At 38.2% G+C, this 22,626-nt stretch overlaps 1 protein-coding gene across 1 annotated transcript in view; it reads left to right on the top strand.

The window, feature by feature from the left end:
* The window catches only part of LOC129659912 (FACT complex subunit SSRP1-like), a 32,055-nt gene extending 11,346 nt beyond the window's left edge, over positions 1–20,709 (top strand). The window contains 3 exon segments of the mRNA XM_055591437.1: positions 18,785–19,026; positions 19,029–20,183; positions 20,186–20,709. Of these exon segments, the coding sequence (XP_055447412.1) occupies positions 18,785–19,026; positions 19,029–20,183; positions 20,186–20,283 (1,495 nt within the window). The 3' untranslated portion in view covers positions 20,284–20,709.
* Positions 20,710–22,626: the final 1,917 nt, after the last annotated feature.

The following is a 22,626-nucleotide window of genomic DNA, read 5'->3' as shown; positions in this document are numbered from 1 at the left end:
AAACATAAATTCAATTTTCACCTGGCCATGCAACTGATAATTTAAAATTGTACACCAATTTGAATTCATCTGAAATATTTTTAGATGAAAAAGAAAGAAGTTTTGAAAGTATAAGTGGATGAGAAACACAGAAAATTTTATCATTTATATAAGAGAAAAATGACTTCACTTCTACATAATTATTGCAAAAATTTAATGCAAAATTTGAATCCTGAGTCAACTGAGTAACCCACCACACCTAGACCAATTATATTTTCCAGATAAAAAAATAATGACTTTTGTATGAATTCTATGTGTGAGAGGTATCCAAAAGGTATTGATATTCTTAGAACATATTGATAATTTATAGAGGTTAAAAAGCATAATTTATATCCAACTACCCACTAAATCTACACCATAAAATCATTACACCTAGAAAAGAAAATTTAGCCACCACTGGTAACTTTTTCAAATACAAAAAAGCAAAAACCAATATAATGAGCATATAAGACTAAGTATTTGTTAGCTTTTTTGCCATTTTTAATATATTTGTGAGCATTGTTTCTACACATATGCTGTACTTTTATACATATTTAGTCATAAAGAATACGTATCACTTTTTAAATGTTATACAAGTGACAGCATATTGGATGTATTCTTTCTACAACTTCTTTCAGCGTTATGTTTTTGAGATTTTTTTCATATTGAAATCTTGTTTTAGTGGTTGAGAAGTTTCCATTGTATGTCATTTTTAGTTTACTCTGGTTTATTTGATTTTTATTTAACAATCAGCAATGCATTGTCTCTTTATGCACATGTGCTAAAATAGCTGGGCTATAGGGTGTGCAACTTTAATTTTATTAGATGTAGAATGGCAGCGTGTTATACAGTAGGTGTGTTGTTTGTGTGAGTTCAGATCATTTACCCTTACCCTCTTTGACTCTGTTTCTTGGTCTCTAAAATGATAATAGTAGTAGTAACTGCGAATGACAGACTGCCTGTTATACTCCAGTATCCATTATCCTCTTTATCCTTAGAAGAGTTTCAGGTATATACAAAGCCATCCACATAATGGCTACACTTTTAGCATTCTTCCTAGGTGTGGACATATGACTACATTCTGGGTCCTTCTCTTCCTGCTATCTAGGAATGGTTGGAGAGACAAAGAGAGAGAGAGAGAGAGAAAACTTATCCCTAGAAATGGAAGCTCTGTCTTGAAATCTTGAACCTGGCAGAGCTGTCCCGTTAGCCATCTACTGCTGGACTCTCATAAGGAGGATAAATAGACTCTTGTTTAACCACTGGATTTTTATTAGTCTCATTTTTATAGCAGTTCAGTTTACACCTTAAGAATTCATAATTTGTGGCATTGTTGTACTAAATTGCAAACTCTAGAACAGTGCTCAATAAGTATCAATTATTTTGTTATCATTACAATGCCAAATGGCTAAGGTGTTTCACTAATTTATAAACTTACCAGCAGGAGACCCAGGTTTAATTCTTGGGTTGGAAAGATCCTTTAGAGAAGGAAATGACAACCCACTCCAGTATTTTTGCCTGGAGAATCCCATGAATAGAGGAGCCTTGGAGCCTGGTAGGCTACAGTCCATGGAGTTGCAAGAGTCAGACCTGACTTAGCGACTAAACCTCCACAGCAGTGCATGAATCTTCACGCTTCACTGAATTTTTTATATTTATGTAAATTGATGGATGTAAATTGCTTTTTATTAATTCATATTTTCTCAGTATGCTTTTTAAAAATGAAGAATGACAAGCATTTATAAAAGTGCACAAATCCTTAGCATATGGCTTAATGAGCATTTAAGCACACATGTATTATCAGAACCAAGAACACCTGGTTTCCTTGTGCTTCCTCTCAAATACTACCCCTGCCGTCCCCAAAGGTAACATTATCCTGAATTTTAAACACATAAATGTTAGGGACAAAACTGTACTCCCCCTCACTCACATGCTGAAGTTCTAACCCCTAGGACCTCAAATATGACTGTGTTTGGAGATAGAATCTTTAAGGAGTAATTAAGTTAAAAAGAGGTCAGCAGGGTGGACCCTAATCCAACATGACTGATGTTCTTATAAGAAGAGGAGATTAGGACACAGATAGGTTCAAAGGGAAGACAATGTGAAAACACAAGGATAAGATGGTCTAGAAACCAAAAGAGAGAGGTCTTAGAAGAAATCAATCTGCCAACTTGAATTTCTAGTCTCCGTAACTATGAGAAAATGAATGTCTGTTGTTTTAGATATTCAGTTTGTGGTCCTTTGTTATGGCAGCCCTAAAAAAAAACACTAATAATGGTAGATTAGTTTTGTTCAAAATGATCTAGTATAAGAATCAATATCAGATTCAGAATCTTTTGTTTAGATCTTTTCAATAAACTTATTTTATTGAGATTTACTGCAGTGTTGAACATGGTGGTAGTTAGTCCATCTTGTTAGTCTATGGTATTTCATTATATGTGTATAAAAATTTATTTATCCATTTAATGCTGACAAGCATTTGAGTCATTTCCAAAGTTTGGCTATTGTAGACTGTTGCTCTTTAGATTCTTGCTATCTTTTGGTGAACATGTGTTCATTTCTCTGGGGTACTGGTCTAGGAATAGAACGTCTGAATCCTGGTATGTATCTATGTTTGATCTTGTAGATTCAGCCAAAAACTTTTCTAAAGTAGTTTCACCAATCTACACTTTCAGAGGAAGTGCTTTCCAGTTGTTCCACATTCTTTTCAGCATGAGGTATTGTCTGTACATTTTTTTATTTTGGATATTCTGATGTGTAATAAATTCATTGTGAATTTAATATATATTTCCCTAACTACTAAAGAGACTAAGCACTTGCTTTCTCTAGTAGTATATGGCCAATTTTATACTTGAAAAGAATGTGTATTCTATGTTTGTGCAGAGTCCTCTAATATTTCAAGTCCATTATATTAGTTACTTATGCTGCTGAAGTGTCCATATCCCTATGAATTTTTGTAATAAAATGTCCCAATGATTATGGATTTGTCAGTTTCTTCTCTATATTCTGTCAGTTATTGATTTATGTATTTTGAGCCTTTATGAATTGTTATATATGCCTAGTAGATTGGACTTTTTTTCATTTTGAAATGTTCCACTTTATTTATAGCAGTGATTCTTATAGTAAAGTCTACTTTTTCTAGCAATAGTACAGTTATAGATTGGTACATTTTATTTTGGCTAATAATTGCATATGTATCTTTTTTCATTCTTTTTTAAAAAATTGCTTTCAACATTTCTACAGTCTTACATTTAAGACACATCTTTTGTGTGTTATAAATGGCTGACTTTAAAAAAATTCAATTTAACAAATTTTATCTTTTAATCATGGTATTCACACTACTTGCATTTAACAAATAGATATTATGTTTAGTTTTAAACTACCATTTTAATTTATTTTCTATATACTTTTCTTTTGCCTTTTCTTGTCTTCTTTTAGATTAATCAAGTATTTGGTAAATTATTCCATACTTATTCTCTATTACTTTGTTATTCATTATTATACTATTCTTTAGCTGATTAGCCTAAGGATTAAAACATGAATGCTTGATTTGTTACATTTTAATACAAACTGTTACTTTCCCCAATAACGCTTTTATTCTTTTTCCAGCTTTTGTTGCTATGTATTTTGCATCTTCAAATATTTAAACCACACAATGTATTAAATGATATTTTAGACATTCATTCAGATGTATTCAAATATTTATTCTTTTGATGCTCTTTGTTTTTCCTGCATTTATATGCAGACTTTCTACCTAAAGAACTTAATAAATTTTAGTGTATATATATATATATATATGTAGTTCTGCATGTGACTGTCAGTTTTTTATATTTGAAAATATACCTATTTTACTTTAAATTTTTATGGATTTTTTTCTGTATGTATAATTCTAGAAAAGTAGGCATTTTCTTCTAGTATTTAAAAAAATATTAATTTCTTCTAGTTCCTAACGTCTGTGTTGCATATTTAGCCATTAGTCTGTTTCTTGCTTTTCTGAGGGTAACAGATTTTCTTTCTGGGTGCATCTGACAGTTTCTCTGTATTTGTGTTTATATGTCTGAATCTTTGATGTGCCAGTAGTTTCATTGTGATGTATATCTTTGTGGACTTGCTTTCTTGTGGTTCATAAAATTTCTTGAGTATGCGGCTTGATATTTTCTACATATATATGTAAATTCTTAGTCATATTCTTCAAATGTTTTGTTCCACTTTATCTCTTATCTCCTTCTACACATCAGTTCAGTTTAGTTGCTCAGTCGTGTCCAGCTCTTATGAACCGCAGCACCCCAGGCCTCCCTGTCTATCATCAACTCCCGGAGTCCACCCAAACCCATGTCCACTGAGTCGGTGATGCCATCCAACCATCTCGTCCTCTGTCATCCCCTTCTCCTCCTGCCCTCAATCTTTCCCAGCATCAGGGTCTTTTCCACGTCAGACATTTATTACCTGTTAGACATTTCACCAGGTCCAGTATGTTTCTTATTATATATTCTATACTTCTCCTGACTTTACTTCATTTGAGCTATTACCTGTCAATCTATCTTCTAGTATACCAGTTTAACAGCACCCAGCCTACTGTTAAACCAATCTATTGAGTGCTTAATTTTGGTTATTATCTTTTTTCCAAGCTAGAATTTCTATTTGATTCTTTTCTCTGGATTCTAGTTCTCTACTAGAAGTCTCTCTTGTCCTGTACTTTTAAAAAATATTAGCCACAATTATTTTTAATTCTGTATCTGATAACCTTAATATTTGAATCTCTTATTGACCTGTTTTTATTTTATCTTTTTTTTTTTTTTTAACCTTTTGTTCTATGTAATTTGGTTCTCTTTCTGGTATGATTGGTTGTTTTAAATGGATGTCCGTCATTGTATATGGAAAGTTTTAAAGATAAATTGACACCCATGATAATAATATTACTTTCCTACAGAGAGGACTAACTATTGTTTCTGGTACACAATTAAAATAGAAGTAGGTCATCTAAATCTATTTTGGATTGAGCTAATTTCAGATATTTTTCAGTAATATTCTAGTTTCCTTAGTCCCAAGGGTAGCTCTTCTGGAGCTCAGCTTTTCTGAACACCCAGCTGAGTGTCTGGGGCAGTTTACCAGGATCTGGTAAACTGGTGAGCCCTGAACTTCAGATTTTGTCTCCCCAGTCCTTGTGATTGTTGGAAATTCTGAAGTTTCTTAACCTCTTAGGGACCAGTTTTGTTTGGCTTTTGACCCCTTGGCTGAAAGTTACAAATAGGCAAATACTGGCAAGTATTTCAACAGAGCAGATAACAGTGAATATTGAACTTACCTCTTTGTGATTCCTTTCTTTTTGGAATCTTGGCTCCTCAGGTCCTAACTATTGTGATTGCTCTCTGAAGTCTTAAAACAGATTTTTAAAATTTTCCAGACTTTTTGTTGTTTTATATTAAAAGATTTAGTCTTATGCAAGTTAAACAGCTGTAGCCAGATGCACACACCCTCTGCCTGCTATTTTAATTTGCATGCCCATGTATTGTAGTGAGGTTGGGGATGTTTGTTTTTTGTATATTTACTGATCATTGTGTTTTCTTCTCTGTATATCCTTTGCCCACTTTTTACTGGATTGTTTCTTGGCTGATAACATTTGAAGAACTCCAGATACTACTTAGGGGAAAGGAAGCTCTGTCTGCAGATATCTTCCTCTAGTCTGTGACTTGTCTCAATTTTTTTACGTTGCCTTTTGTCACACAGAAATTTTCAATGTTAATAGATAAATTTAAAACATCTTTTTCTTTATGGTTTGTGGGTTTTGTGTCTGGTTTAATAAATTTTTTTGTATCCTGATGTTATAAAGATATCCTCTCCAGTTTTCTCCCTAAAGTTTTGCAGTTTTGTTTTTATATTGAGGCCTTTAATTTACCAGGCATTTACTTTTTCTGTGTTTTATCATGTAAGAATAACCAAGTGTTCTAACACCATTATCAAATGCCGACTACTTCCCAACTGTTTGATACTATCACAGTCAGTGTTTCTTTGTAAGATAAACTTCAGTATTTTTAATGTATTGATGTCATTAGTTTCTTTTTATGTTCACATAACTACCTATGGACAGTGATCACATTTCATGGTTCTTTGACTCTCCCAAACTCTTTAATTTTTATAAAAATTAAGTACAATGAAACATTTGTTAATAGATATATTGACCTAGATTGATTGATGCTACATATTGATAGGAGACATAGCATTTTCTACCCATGACAATATTTTAGTTCAGTTCAGTTCAGTCACTCAGTTGTGTGACCTCATGGACTGCAGTACACCAGGCCTCCCTGTCCATCACCAATTCCTGAGCTTACTCAAACTCATGTCCATCGAGTTGGTGATGCCATCCAACCATGTCATCCTCTGTCGTCCCTTTCTCCTGGCTTCAATCTTTCGCAGCATCAGGGTATTTTCCAATGAGTTAGCTCTTCACATCAGGTGGCCAAGTATTGGAGCTTCAGTTTCAGCATCAGTCCTTCTAATGAATATTCAGGACTGATTTCCTTTAGGATGGACTGGTTGGATCTCCTTGCAGTCCAAGAGACTCTCAAGAGTCTTATCCAAGAGTTCAAAAGCATCAATTCTTCTGCACTCAGATTTGTTTATCATCCAACTCTCACATCCATACATGACTACTGGAAAAACCATAGCTTTGACTAGATGGAATTTTGTTGGCAAAGTAACAAAGTCTCTGCTTTTTAATATGCTGTCTAGGCTGGTCATAGCTTTTCTTCCAAGGAGCAAGTGTCTTTTAATTTCATGGCTGCAGTCACCATCTACAGTGATTTTCAGTTCAGTTCAGTTGCTCAGTTGTGTCCGACTCTTTGCGACCTCATGAATCACAACACACCAGGCCTCCCTGTCCATCACAAACTCCTGGAGTTCACTCAAACTCATGTCCATCGAGTCGGTGATGCCACCCAGCCATCTCATCCTCTGTCATCCCCTTCTCCTCCTGCCCCCAATACCCCCCAGCATCAGGGTCTTTTCCAATGAGTCAACTCTTCACATGAGGTGGCCAAAGTATTGGAGTTTCAACTTCAGCATCATTCCTTCCAAAGAAATCCCAGGGCTGATCTCCTTCAGAATGGACTGGTTGGATCTCCTTGCAGTCCAAGGGACTCTCAAGAGTCTTCTCCAACACCACAGTTCAAAAGCATCAATTTTTCAGTGCTCAGCTTTCTTCACAGTCCAACTCTCACATCCATACATGACCACTAGAAAAACCATAGCCTTGACTAGACGGACCCTTATTGGCAAAGTAATATCTCTGCTTTTGAATATGCTATCTAGGTTGGTCATATCTTTCCTTCCTAGGAGTAAGTGTCTTTTAATTTCATGGCTGCAATCACCATCTGCAGTGATTTTGGAGCCCCCCAAAATAAAGTCTGACACTGTTTTCACTGGTTCCCCATCTGTTTCCCACGAAGTGATGGGACCGGATACCATGATCTTCGTTTTCTGAATGTTGAGCTTTAAGCCAACTTTTTCACTCTCCTCTTTCACTTTCATCAAGAGGCTTTTTAGTTCCTCTTCATGTTCTGCCATAAGGGTGGTGTCATTCTGCCTATATGAAGTTATTGATATTTCTCCTGGCAATCTTGATTCCAGCTTCTGGTTCATCCAGCCTGGCATTTCACATGATGTACTCTGCATATAAGTTAAAAAAGCAGGGTGACAATATATACAGCCTTGACGTACTCCTTTCCCGATTTGGAACCAGTCTGTTGTTCCATGTCCAGTTCTAACTGTTGCTACTTGACCTGCATACAGATTTCTCAGAAGGCAGGGCAGGTTGTCTAGTATTCCCATCTCTTTAAGAATTTTCCCATTTGTTGTAATCCACACAAAGGCTTTGATGTAGTCAATAAAGCAGAAGTAGATGTTTTTCTGGAACTCTCTTGCCTTTTCTGTGATCCAATGGATGTTGGAAATTTGATCTCTGCTTCCTCTGCCTTTTCTAAATCCAGCTTGAACATCTGGAAGTTCATATGTAAATATGACAATATTTATACCCTTGATTTCTATCGGATATTGCAACATGTACAAAAAATATCTACTTGTGGTGACTCTAAAATGAATCTCTAGAGAAATATTATTAGTATTAGTTAAGATTTATTGGTTAATGGTTATATGCTTGGCATTGTTCTGAAAACTTTGCTAACTCTATATATGTTAACTTTATATATGTTAACTCACTTATCAGAAACCTATGACTCAGAAACTACTATTAATCAACAGTTTTAAGATAAGAAAAATAGAATCACACAGTAGTGAGTTTTTACTCAGGTTTATAAAGACAGGCAATGCAGAACCATTTTATTTAAATCCACTTTATTTTAACATGAAAAATAGATGAGGTATTGCTATTATAAAACTTTTAGGTAAACAATAAATTATAAAATATTTCTAAATAGATTTATATTTTTCCTACAAAATATGTTCACACTTATATTTCAGTTTTTGAGTACAGTTATCATATTCATTGATAATAATTAGTCAGAAATATACTGACCTGTGGCTTTGTACAAGGTGTTAAAATGAACTCTAATTTGCTTGAATCTACATACAATGTCGGTCTGTTTGCATTCACTGCTCTTTACTTGATAACAGCTGCATTTCAAGGGATAATTCACTTCATGTGTGCACTGATGGTTAAAAACACATTTCACATAAATGGAATAAAGAATATTTAATAGACTAAGTTCTATGCATGTGAAAGCCAACAGCAATATTAGAAATGGTGTTTATTTTATAGCCCAGAAACTGCATTTTAAATGCTAGTGTATGTTTATATGACAGTTCTATTAAATATAAAAGAGTCCCATTACAAGGGAAGTCCTTTACATAGACTTTTTATGTGGTCTAAATAGCATACCCAGCCCTGCAACTGCTCATGTGAGACATTTTTAGAACCTTATTTATGTTAAAGCCATAACAAACTAGCAACTAGAAAACTATAATGGGCACAAACGGCTAATAAAAAGAGATTGTTGAAAATACTTCTTAATAGCAACTTAGGAAGAATCTTGATGAAACAAAGTCAAGTCCAGTGTCTCTGGAAGCCTGCCACCCCAGTAATCACAGGCCACAGGTACTCCCCCTTTTCCATCATTGTTGCTTTCTTGGCTGGAAACTAAAGAGCGAATAAACTCTAAGACTGGTATTTGCCCTACTTTTCATCCTTACTGCCTACTGAACCAGAGGTGCTCTGGAAAAACTCCTAGGATTGTTTTTCCTCCCTGTGATGATTATTTACTAGATGGTTTCTCTGGAGAAGTAGGGCAGATACTCTAAAACTGGTCAAAGGGGGAAGGGTGCCAGCCTGCATGCACACATGAATCTGCATATGTGTGCAAGTGTGTGCATGTGTATTATATATGTAAAGCCCGGACACTTGAAATCTGGATCACTTCTCAGCTGAACTGCTGTGTTTAGATAAGCTGGCTAAAATGAACAGGTCAAACCCTTTATTTATAGAGTACAAACTATTTGATCTGGAGTAGATACCAGCTCTACAGTCAAACATGTGGGCCGAAGTCATTTTTATTGCTACATCTTGCAGAATTCTAAAATGGTTCATGCAGTCACCCATGTGAGCTAAGGAAAAATTCCCACAGAAGCGTGGGCCAATCAAGTGTGAAATGCTGCTTGGATCACTAAAAAAAGCCAGTATGTATTTATATAAGTGAAAGTGTAAAGCAGTGAAAGAAGAATGATTTTAATTTCTTATTTATGGCCACATTGGGTCTTCATTGCTGCTCGTGGGCTTTCTCTAGCTGTGGTGCCGAGGCTCCTCATTACAGTGGCTTCTCTTGTTGCAGAGCACAAGCTCTAGGGCACATAGGTTCAGTAGTTGTGGCGCACAGGCTTAGTTGCTCCACGGCACATGGGGTCTCCCTGGATGAGGGATTGAACTCATGTCTTCTGCATTGGCAGGCAGATTCTTAACTACTGGGCCACCAAGGAAGTCCAAGAATGACTTTAATTTCTGAACCGCAGGAATCTCCTAATGAATTTTTCTCACCCAGAGGTCCACCGCTAGGACAGTAGCTGAATCTGGCACAAAAGCAATGCTCTCTCTGTGAAATATAGAGATACTGGAAACCTATGGAATACGGTTTGAAAACTACTCACCTATTGGAGTTATCTATGCCATAAGAAGCATGGTTCAAAAACCATTCATTTTTGGGAGTTGGATCAAGATCAGTGATATTTGTCTCTAGCCCAGTGTGGAAATTCATTCCCCTACACCCCTGATGAAGGGCCTCCAGTCTATTTTTGAACTCACAGTATTGGGAAGCTCATGACCTTAAATTTTTCTAGCTTTACTTGTATGAAAAATTTTTATAAGACAGTTCCCAACCCATGCATGCTTAATTTTTATAATCATGTCACTTAAATGAAAATGACCACCCAAGAACAGCTGGCTCATCTTAGAAGTTTCCCACTGCCATTCTTGGAATTTCCTTGTGACAGGGGAAAATTACACACACACACACACACACACACACACACACATATGTATATATAAACGTATTTTCAGTCCATGTCATCCTGCCCAGCTTCTGAGCCTTTGTTGTGCTGAGTGGAGGAAAGTGCCTTAAAGATAACATCTTAAAGTTATTTGAGAGCCCTAAATAATATATATTTGGATTTGGAATATGAGTCAACTTAAAGAAATTAGAATGTTCTCTTATTTTCCTATTCTTCACTCAAATTTTCTTTCTCTCTTAATCAAGTTGGCTCTTCCAATTTGCAGACTGTTATCCTTGATAGGGTCCTTCTAATAATGTAGCTCCTGGATATTGTATAACAAGATATTGATATGTGAATAACATCAATTTGTATGCAGCTAGTTTTTTTCTAAATTTTATTTCTGATTAAGGATACTAATCAGGATACTAATATAATTAAGGATACTAATTTGCAGTCTATGGGGTCACAAAGAGTCAGACACGACTGAGCAACTGAACTGAACTGAAGGATACTAGCACCAAAAATTTGAAGGGAAATATTAGGACTTTTGAAGGTTTTAAGATCTCTGATTCTACTAGAATATTTAAAACAACTTTGAAAACAAAAAATAAAGTTGAGGACTAACATTACATGATAATAAGTTTCATTATATCGTGATAGAAATTAAAACAGGATGATACTGTTTATAAAACAGAGAAATAAAAGACTAGGACAAAATCATGTGCAAAATGACGTATACATAGCAGACAACTGATTTGAACACTAGTGCCAAGATAATTCAGTGGTGCAAAACATAGCCTTTCAACAAAAGATGCTTAGACAATTGGATATCCATGTAGAAAAATGTGAGTAAATAAACAAACATTTGATTCATGCAGCACATTATATGCACAAGTTAATTCAAAATAGGTTATAAGCTGAATGTAAGACATTAGACTATACATCTAGAGGAAAATAGGAGAAAACCTTTATGATCTTGGGTTAGGTAAAGATTTCTTAGATGCAATGCCAAAAGTAAAATTCATAAAAGAAAAATTAACAAGTTATAATTAAATTGCTTAATAAAGCTAAAAGTTCTTGTTCTTTGAAAACCACTATATAAGAATGAAAAGACAAACTAAGACTGGAAGAAAATATTTGCCAAATATCCATTTGATAAAAGACTAGTATCTAGAACATATAAAAAAAACTTGTAACTCAATAATATGAAAACAAAGAATCCATTAAAAAAAATGGGCAGCAGTTTTGAACAGACAGTTTATCTAGGGATATAAGAATGGTAAATAAGCATGAGAAAAGATGTTCAATATTATTAGGGAAATGCAAATTAAAGCCACAATGCAATAGGGCAGAGGTTCTTTGCAGAAAAGTCACTGTGGTTTCCTTTTTCAGTAGTCTTTCCATGGAACCCAGATGGCCTGCCACTGAGGGCCAGTCCTCTGACACCTCCGCACAGATCCCTTAGGAAGCCTCCAGGCACCCACTGCCTTCTATGATGGCCAATTCCTCCTTGCAGGTGCACTGGAATGACCACCAGGATTCAGAGGTCACCATTAACCACCAAATCAAACAAGAGCCCTACATCTCTTATATCTACCTGTCCACACACTTCTTACTACCTTGACCATGATGATGTGGCTTTAAAGCTTTCTTCACCAGTCTCATACAGAGAGGGAACATGCTAGAAACTGACGAAGCTGCAAGAACCAAAAAGGTGGTCAAATCTTTCACCAGCATATCAAGAAACCAGTCTAAGGCCACCAGGAGAGTGAGTTGAATGCAATGGAGTGTACATTACACTTGAAAAAAGTTTTAATCAGTCAGTACTGGAACTGCACAGACTGGCCATTGACAAAAACAGACACTACTTGTGTGATTTCATTGAGATATATGTCCTGAATGAGTAGATGAAATCCATTAAAGAACTGGGTGACCACTCTAATCAACTTACATAAGATGGGGGCCCTGAAAGCTGTCACTGCAGAGCCTGTCTTTGACAACCATATCCTGAAAGACAGTTACACTGAGAGCTAAGTCTTAGGTTGGCTTACCCATAGCCATGGGGGTGACTTCTTTGGTCACTAAGAGAGGGCATGCATTTGAGTTTATCTTTACCTTTTCTATAAGTTACATCAAAGTACCAACTTAAGTTCTTCCAATTGTAGCATTCTTTCAAATAAGATATTTGGTACAGCCTCTCATCCAAAAACTACACCAAAATAACACTGTATTTCATACCTATCAAATGGCTAAAATTTTAATAGCTGATCATAATAAGTGTTGATGAGGAAATGGAACTCAGTGGTAGAGATATAAAATGGTAAAACCATGTAAAATGCTTTGGGAAAAAGGCAGTTTCTTAAAATGTTAAATATACATATGTAATCTAGTACTTCCACTAGGTCTTACCTAAAAGAAATTGAAAGCATAGGCCCATATAGATTCTTGTACACAAATGCTAAAGGGAGCTTAATTATAAAGCCAAAAAGTGAAAACAATTCGAATTTCCATTAATAGGTGAATGCATAAACTAAGTGATGTGGTACACCCATCTGGTGGAATGCTACTTAATAAAAATAGCTAAAATATTAACCTATGCTACAGCTTGGATGAGTCTCAGAATAACTATGCTGAGTGAAAGAAGTCAGAAAAAAAAATCCCACATGATTCCATTTTTATAAACATCTTAAAAATTCAAACTAATGTATTCTGACAGAAAGCAGATCAGAAGTTGCTTTGAGAAAGAAGGTCAGGAATCTTGAAGGGAGGGATTATGAAGAGGTGCAAAGAAATTTCTGAGAATATAAATATATTCATTACCTTGCAGGGGAGGGTTCAAATTCTATACTTTAAATATATGCAGTTTATGTATGTCAACTGTGCCTCAGTAAAGTTGTTAACAAAAGTCTCTGAATGGCATACACTTAGCACAGGTTTATCTTTATGTTCATCTTTTAAATGAGGCTTTAAAATGTGAGCCTGGTATGGGGTTTAAGTACACTGATGTAGCAGTGAGTGCTTCCCTCCTTGGCCTGGATTCTAGCCATCCTTCCTTTGGGCAACTTGCTGCTTTCAGGCTCCTAGGTCCAAGGTCAGGGAAGGTTGTGCTGATTGACTTGCTCTTTCACTGCTCATCTGTTTTTTCTTTAAGATACTTTTCTCAGACTTAGATTTTCAATGAGATCCTTTAAGAAAAGATATGTGTAAAACTAGTAAGCACCTGTCTTCTATCTCCTCCTTAAAAACTACATCAGCTCTTAAAGTAAATAACATTGTTTTTTGTCTTTTGATTACGTTTGGGTTTGAAGGGGGTGGAAAAAAAGCAAAACATTACCTTTCTGTTTGACATTTTGCAAGTGAGAGAATTAGCAAAGTTAGCCTTACTTTCTAATGAAAATTGGTGCAAGCAGATAGATTTTATTAATTTGGCCAAGAAAATTTGAGAGGAAAAGTGGGAGGGCTGACTTATGAAACCCATCTGGTTCTTAACTAAGTTTCAGTCCCCAGTCAAACAGCCCCAAGTGGCAAGGCTATTTGCTACACTAGCTTCATGGACTTTAAGGACCCAGAATTTAAAAAAAAAAATCAAGATTCAAAGATCAAATTCCTAAGATGAAGGTACTTCTCTGTGGAAATCTGCCCTGCTTCCCCTTTTCTGTGTTAAAGACTGTATGTCTCTTTTATCACAGGGCCCCTTTCTTTATCTCTTTTTGTGTAACTGTGTGTGGTCTCCTTTTGTGTCTATTTCTCCTTCTTCTTTGACTCTATGAAATATATCATGAAGTTAAACGTTGTTTTTATTATTTATTGAATGGAATGTTTGAATCTCCTTCCTTAAAAGCAGATGGATGGCCTATTTTTACTCCTCTTAAAAACTTCACTTATAATGAAACAAATAAAATCTAGTTGTTTTATGCATTTTACTTAAATGGCCTTCAATTTGCTTTTTCTGTGCTAGTGGCACTGCTCTTCCCCTGCCTTTCCCTGTTGGCAATAACGCTGTTGAAAAGTAATAACTTAGTGAATTATTGTAGTTCATAGACTTATTTGAAGGTGGCGTCAGGTGCATTACCATATAGCTGACAGTATCTGTATTTGCTGTTTTTCCCTTAAAATTTTTTTTTGCCTATTTGTTGGCTAATAAATATTTGATCATTAAAATAAAACTAATTAAATATATGCATTCTTAAAAACTTGCTTATTTCACAAAATTGTTATAATCTTCAAACCATGACTTGACAAAATTCAATTATGAAATCAGTAGCAGTCAATGAAAAACAGCCATTTTCATATATTGCTTTGGTCACTTTTCTCATCTTTTGGATGAGAGTGCAATTGTGACCACACCATTTACACTGAGAGAACATCAAAGATGAGCTTTAGATATTCAGTTTCATACAATATAAGATGTCTGAACACCTAAGAAAGTTTACTTCAAAAACTAATGCTAGTCATCTGTGAGTCTGGTGTTCTACCAAATGAAATATGAGGCCATGAAAAATGGGCCTTATCAACAATTAAAGCACAGTATGAAATAATCATTGAGTAAGGCAAATGAAAGAACTATTAGAAAAGAATTTTGGAAACATTAAGCAAAATTATTCCAAATTGATTTAGTCAATTCTGCAAGGAGGTTAGAAAAAAAAATAGCTGCTTGAAATCATGGGCCTCTGATTCTATATTACATTCTATTATTTTAATCACAGAAAGTAAACAGTACAAGACAGGGGAATTTCCTTTGAAATAGAAGTTGGAGAACGTCTTTTGCAGTTCTTTTATTGTATCATCATCTCTTTCCAATTCTGCTCTTACTCTGTGACTTTCTGATAAAGAGCAGTTATAAAATTTCCAGAATTACGCCCACCTGCAGCAGCAAGATTTAAAGATGGGAGTACTTCCAGCAGGAGAGTTCAGCCACATTCCCACTGACCTCCAGGGATATAAAAATAGCCTCGAGTGATCAAGAGAGGCAAGTTGTCTTCACCAATAGACACCCATTCAGAGTGAGCTCTTACCTCCTTCCTCTCTAACCCTCGGGCTTCCCTGTCCCTGTGAAAAGAGCAAGGCCGTTGGAGCAATGAATACTCCTCTATTAACAGACCAAGTGGTTGATAGAATTTACATCAGATCTGGAACAAGAAACGACACCAGTGAGACCAGGAGGAATCACAAGATCAGCTCAAGTGAGAACAGACGTTGGCCTAGATTGATTCTGCACTGCAGTGAATGCATACAGCAGGTATGGCACAGGCAGTCACTGCAGGATCTCCCCGGGAGATGCTAATTCCACACACTTGCCTGGGAAGAGGAACTAGAGCCTGGAGCCCTCCCTGGGATTCTTAATAGACAATCTGTAGCAGCAGAGGCCAGTGCGCATATTCTTTTTTGCTGCCAAAAGTCAGCTCTAAGCTGAGGAGGCCAGGGCAGAGGCATCTGGCTTTGAACTTGTGTGTAGAGATGCAGCCAGAATTCTTTACTGTGTAGTCTTGCTTGCCTTTGTAAAGTCAAGCAAGCAGTCTTGACTCCTGCTACTGCCATCTAAGCTGCCCATTTGTGCAAATGGAAATACTCAGAAAACAAATAAAACCAGGGTGGAATTTTTTTTTTAGATAAGATCATGGATCAATCAGGTTCTGGTAAAAGAGCAAGAAGTCAGTGTAGGCAGTTCAAACATTGTGGGGTTTAATACAGGGAATTAGCAGTTTGTAAATTCAGTGGAAAGGGTAAGAGGAACAGAAGTCTGGGTTGCAACTGGACATTTGCATTCAACGTCACATTGCTGCATCTGCAATCTATAGGTTAGGAGACAGCCATCCCCCGACCCTATGCACACCTGGTCTATCAGAGCTCATGGTCGGCCAGTATAGCCACAGAAAGATGGCCTGTCCCATCCATACACCTTCCAAATCTCATGCAGGCACTTCTCATTGGTAGAAACTAAAGCATGTCCAGGATGCAAAATCAGCAAATCAGTTGCATGAGTTTCAGAACGGTAGTGCTTAGTCTTCCAAATCGGAAGGAAGTAAGGATGGATGTGGAAGGTCTAGACACTATGGAGTTGGCCCAAAATTTCATTTGGGTTTTTCTGTAACATCTTTTGGCATAGTATCCATCTGTTGCTGTTGTACTAAAACCAAACAAAGTGAAAAAGTGTTAGTCAGTCAGTCATGTTCAACTCTGTAGCTCACCAGGCTGCTCTGTCCATGGGATTCTCCAGGAAAAAATACTGGAGTGGGTTGTCATTCCCTTTTCCAGGGTATTTTCCTGACCCAGGAGTCGAACTCAGGTCTCCTGTATTTCTTTTTCTTCTTTGCCATCTTCTTTTTCTTTACCATTTCTTCTTCTTTACCATCTCTTCTTCTTCTTTACCATTTCTTCTTCTTCTTTACCATCTCTTCTTCTTATTTACCATTTCTTCTTCTTCTTTACCATTTCTTCTTCTTTACCATCTCAACCACCAGGGAAGCCAAATGAAAAAACCAAACAGAACGTGACTGTAAATGTTATTCTCCATGAGCATAATACTCCTGGCAAAGTTAGTACATTACCAACAGATAAAAGACTTCAACATCTCAAAACTAGTCAACACTTACCAAACTAACAGTGTTAGATAAAAATAGTTTTTTTTCTGCTCTTCATGAGAAACTATATGATTATGTCATTAAAATTTTCACCTCCTTACTGCTTATGAATTATTTATATATGTCTTTGCATACACATAACTTGAAAGTTTTAAGGAAAACAACCCACTAATTGAACTAAATAATTTCAATTTCCATAAATAGCCTTAGACTTAGTTCTATAACTCAGTCGAATATGTGTCATATTGATTAATTATGCTTGTAGTGAGTTTTACTTTTTATGACTAAAATGAACAATACAAATAAAGTTGATAAATTCAGTAAATTAAATTTTCCTGTGGTTCAACTTTCTTTTTCTTCTTCTGTGACTAGACTTGGTATCCAATATATTTATCAGAGTACTATTTTCTAACATGAAGCACAAAAAAGACTAGAGTGTTGAATCAGTTACTCACTCAGTTGTATCTGACTCCTTGTGACCCCATGGACTGTAGCCTTCCAGGCTCTGCTCTCCATGGAATTCTCCAAGCAAGAACACTGGAAGGGATTGCCATTTCCTACTCCAGGATCTTCCCAACCTAGGGATCAAACCTGTGTCTCCTGCATTGGCAAGTGGACTCTACCACTGAGCTACTGTTATTCAAATAATGTTAAAACATTTTTGTTGCTTCCATCTTTCCCAGGAAACAGACTCTGAGGTAGAAATTTGTGTGAGAGCAATTAATTGATGAGCACTCTTGGAAGAAACATGAGACTCAAGATTGGGAAGAGAGGGGAGTTGAGCCATGATTCAGTTGTAACAAAGTCCTCAGCAGATTCTCTGGAGATGAGATGACTATTCAGAGTTGTCCTGAATCACACTGGACTCCTATCTTGACTACCTGGGATGTGGGCTATTCCCAGGGAACAAGTGTCCACCCTGGATGAAGCAACTTTCTTGTACAAAGGGTAATGTCCACTAGAAATTATCATTTTAAGTGAAGCAAGTCAGACAGATAAAGACAAATACCACATGATATCACTTATATGTGGAATCTAAAAAGGTGATACAAGTGAACTCATTTACAAAACAGGAATTACAAACTTCAGAGTTACAAATTTCAAAAACAAACTTATGGTTACTGAAGGGGAAAGGTTGGGGGCAGAGATAAATTGGAAGATTAGGATTAACATATACACACTGCTGCTGCTGCTGCTGCTGCTAAGTTGCCTCAGTCGTGTCCAACTCTGTGCGACCCCACAGATGGCAGCCCACCAGGCTCCCCCGTCCCTGGGATTCTCCAGGCAAGAACACTGGAGTGGGTTGCCATTTCCTTCTCCAATGCATGAAAGGGAAAATGGAAAGTGACATGACTCTTATCGACCCCATGGACTGCAGCCTACTAGACTCGTCCGTCCATGGGATTTTCCAGGCAAGAGTACTGGAGTGGGGTGCCCGTGCCTTCTCCGACACACAGCACTACATATAAAACAGATAATCAACAAGGACCTACTGCATAGCACAGGGAACTCTACTCAATACTCTATAATAACCTATATGGGAAAAAATCTGAAAGAAGAATGAATATATGTACATTTATAACTGAGCTACTTTGCTGTACATCTGAAACTAACACAATATTGTAAGTCAACTGTTCTCCAATATGAAATAAAAAGTTAAAAAAAACCACCAAGGACATACTGTATAGCACATGGAACCACGACATCCGCATCTACCCCACCTTCCTGCACCTCCACGGCAAGACCTTCGACTACAAGATCCCCTACACCACGGTGCTGCGGCTCTTCCTGCTGCCCCACAAGGACCAGCGCCAGATGTTCTTTGTGATCAGCCTGGACCCCCGCATCAAGCAGGGTCAAACTCGCTACCACTTGCTCATCCTGCTCTTCTCCAAGGATGAGGACATCTCCCTGACGCTCAACATGAACGAGGAGAGGTGGAGAAGCCCTTTGAGGGGCTGCTCACCAAGAACATGTCGGGATCCCTCTACGAGATGGTCAGCCGGGTCATGAAAGCGCTGGTGAACCACAAGATCACGGTCCCAGGCAACTTCCAAGGGCACTCGGGGGCCCAGTGCATCACCTGCTCCTACAAAGCCAGCTCAGGGCTGCTGTACCCTTTGGAGCGGGGCTTCATCTACGTCCACAAGCCGCCCGTGCACATCTGCTTCGACGAGATCTCCCTTGTCAACTTCGCCCGCGGGACCACCACCACGCGTTCCTTTGACTTTGAAATTGAGACCAAGCAGGGCACCCAGTATACCTTCAGCAGCATTGAGAGGGAGGAGTACGGCAAGCTGTTCGACTTTGTCAACGCCAAGAAGCTCAACATCAAAAACCGAGGGCTAAAAGAGGGCATGAACCCCAGCTACGACGAATACGCCAACTCCGACGAAGACCAGCACGACGCCTACCTGGAACGGATGAAGGGGGAGGGCAAGATCCGTGAGGAGAACGCCAACGACAGCAGCGATGACTCGGGAGAGGAGACCGATGAGTCCTTCAACCCGGGTGAAGAGGAGGAGGATGTGGCAGAGGAGTTTGACAGCAACGCCTCTGCCAACTCCTCCAGTAACGAGGGCAACAGCGACCAGGAAGAAAAGAAACGGAAGCAGCTTGAAAAGGCCAAGATGGCCAAGGACCACAAGAGCCGCAAGAAGCCCCTGGAGGTAAAGAAGGGCAAGGACCCCAACGCCCCCAAGAGGCCCATGTCCGCCTACATGCTGTGGCAGAACGCCAGCCGGGAGAAGATCAAGTCGGACCATCCAGGCATCAGCATCACGGGCCTCTCCAAGAAGGTGGGTGAGATCTGGAAGGGAATGTCCAAGGCGAAGAAGGAGGAGTGGGATTGCAAGGCTGAGGATGCCAGGAGGGAATATGAAAAAGCCATGAAGGAATACGAAGGTGGCCGTGGAGAGTCCTCCAAGAGGGACAAGTCCAAGAAGAAGAAGAAAGTCAAAGTGAAGATGGAGAAGAAATCCACACCCTCCCAGGGCTCATCATCGAAGTCTTCATCAAGGCAGCTGAGCGAGAGCTTCAAGAGCAAAGAGTTTGTGTCCAGTGACGAGAGCTCTTCCGGAGAAAACAAGGGCAAAAGAAGAGAAGGCGGAGTGAGGACTCCGAAGAAGAGGAACTAGCCAGTACTCCACCCAGCTCAGAAGACTCGGCATCAGGGTCTGATGAATAGAGAAGATTGTGTCTCCTGGGGCTTGCCCCGTCCCAGCCCCAGTCTCCCCATCCGTGTTTTGGTACCTGTTTTCTCCTATGAAATACAGTCCTGGGTTCTGTGCCATCTGAACAAGCTTTCCGGCTAGTCTGCACTTCCCTGGGGCCGCACGGGAGGCGTCTCACCCTGCGGCTTCAGCAGATGGCTGTCTATAATCCGGGGAGACATCCGGTGGGGGCCAGGGCAGGGCTGGATCCCACCCAGCGCCCTGCCTTCCCGCCCTTTGGGGTATAGCTGCTGCTTGTCCTGTACAAGTTGCCACAGGCAGGGGTCCTGTGAGGGCAGGTCTGTAGCTCCTAACCGGGGCCTATTTCTACTTTTATTTTGTATTTCTGGTCTGTGAAAAATGAACATTTAATAAAGGGAACTGACTTTGGAAATTAAAAAAAAAAAGGAACTATATTCAATATCTTGTAATAATCTAGAAAAGATTCTTTTCAGATTTGCTATATACCTGAAACTAACACATTATTCTAAACATTTAATACTTCAATTTACAAAAATTGTCAAAAAGATGAATTAATAAAAATTTATCATAAAAAGGGCAATGTCCAAAGAGGAATTCACTACAAACCATTGGTAGTCAACACCCCAGCATCGAGAGGAATGAGTGCCTCAGCCCTTGTGGGGGATCTGGCTACAAACCGCAGTGTGCACTGTGCCTCCCCCAGGCACCGTGTTGAAGACACCCAAGACAGATCTAGATCCCAACTTCATTCCGTTAAGAAAATATTTGTTTTGACACACTGATACATTCTATATCAAACTACAGTTTGGTATCTTGTTGAGTCTTAGATATTGGAAAACATTTTAAATATATCATACTTATAGAGAAAAAATAAGTCCTGGGGGGTGTACATGTGACACAGTGTTTTTCTAGGTCAGACGGCAGTTTGAGTTTGTTTTTCTATCTTACAAATATCTTTTGGAAATTTAATTTTTATTCTGTGTCTTATGGATTACAATTATCAACAGCATTCTCTTATTATTCTACAATAACATTGGATACAGGCAGCTTATTTCCCAGGCAACTTCAGGTATATTGTGTGAAAAGATTTCATTGTCAGTCTGACATGGCACATTGTTACCAAAAAAATGTGGGTTTCCCTGGTGGCTTAGTGCTAAAGAATCTACCTGCCAATATAAGAGACATGGGTTCTATACCTGATCCGTGAAAATTCCACAAGCCACAGAGCAACTAAGCCTGTGCACCATAACTATTAAGCCTGTGCTCTAAAGCCCAGGAGCCACAATTACTGAGCCCATGTGCCACAACTACAAAAGCCCACATGCTCTAAAGCCCATGCTTCACAACAAGAGGAACCACCACAATGAGAAACTTGTGTACCACAACTAGAGAGTAGTCCCTGCTATCTGCAACAAGGGAAAAGCCCACACAGCAACCAAGACCCAGCACAGCCATAAATATAGAAATAATATTATAAAACATGAGTCTTGATCATTGAAGAATAGTATATTTTATTCATTTTATTAAGTGAATCAACACTTCAGAAGCTTCAGCAAACAAGTTTCAACTTTTGTGAAATTAAATACAACATATTCTGAGGAGTTAAAATTAAAGGAAAGAATATATAACTTTGAATAATATTTATTTAAGATAACTTATATTAGAAGCCAAGTAGTATATATGTATCAGATCAGACCAGATCAGTCGCTCAGTCGTGTCCGACTCTTTGCGACCCCATGAATCCCAGCATGCCAGGCCTCCCTGTCCATCACCAACTCCTGGAGTTCACTCAGACTCACGTCCATCGAGTCACTGATGCCATACAGCCATCTCATCCTCTGTCGTCCCCTTCTCCTCCTGCCCCCAATCCCTCCCAGAATCAGAGTCTTCCAATGAGTCAACTCTTTGCATGAGGTGGCCAAAGGACTGGAGTTTCAGCTTTAGCATCATTCCTTCCAAAGAAATCCCAGGGCTGATCTCCTTCAGAATGGACTGCTTGGATCTCCTTGCAGTCCAAGGGACTCTCAAGAGTCTTCTCCAACACCACAGTTCAAAAGCATCAATTCTTCGGCGCTCAGCCTTCTTCACAGTCCAACTCTCACATCCATACATGACCACAGGAAAAACCATAGCCTTGACTAGACGGACCTTGGTTGGCAAAGTAACGTCTCTGCTTTTGAATATGCTATCTAGGTTGGTCATAACTTTCCTTCCAAGGAGTAAGCGTCTTTTAATTTCATGGCTGCAGTCACCGTCTGCAGTGATTTTGGAGCCCAGAAAAATAGTCTGACACTGTTTCCACTGTTTCCCCATCTATTTCCCATGTAGTGGTGGGA

This window comes from Bubalus kerabau, chromosome 9 (assembly GCF_029407905.1).
Source record: "Bubalus kerabau isolate K-KA32 ecotype Philippines breed swamp buffalo chromosome 9, PCC_UOA_SB_1v2, whole genome shotgun sequence".
Classification (NCBI taxonomy): Eukaryota; Metazoa; Chordata; class Mammalia; order Artiodactyla; family Bovidae; genus Bubalus; species Bubalus kerabau.
The sequence above is the reverse complement of the archived record's forward strand: the minus strand, read 5'-3'. Positions and strand labels throughout refer to the sequence as shown.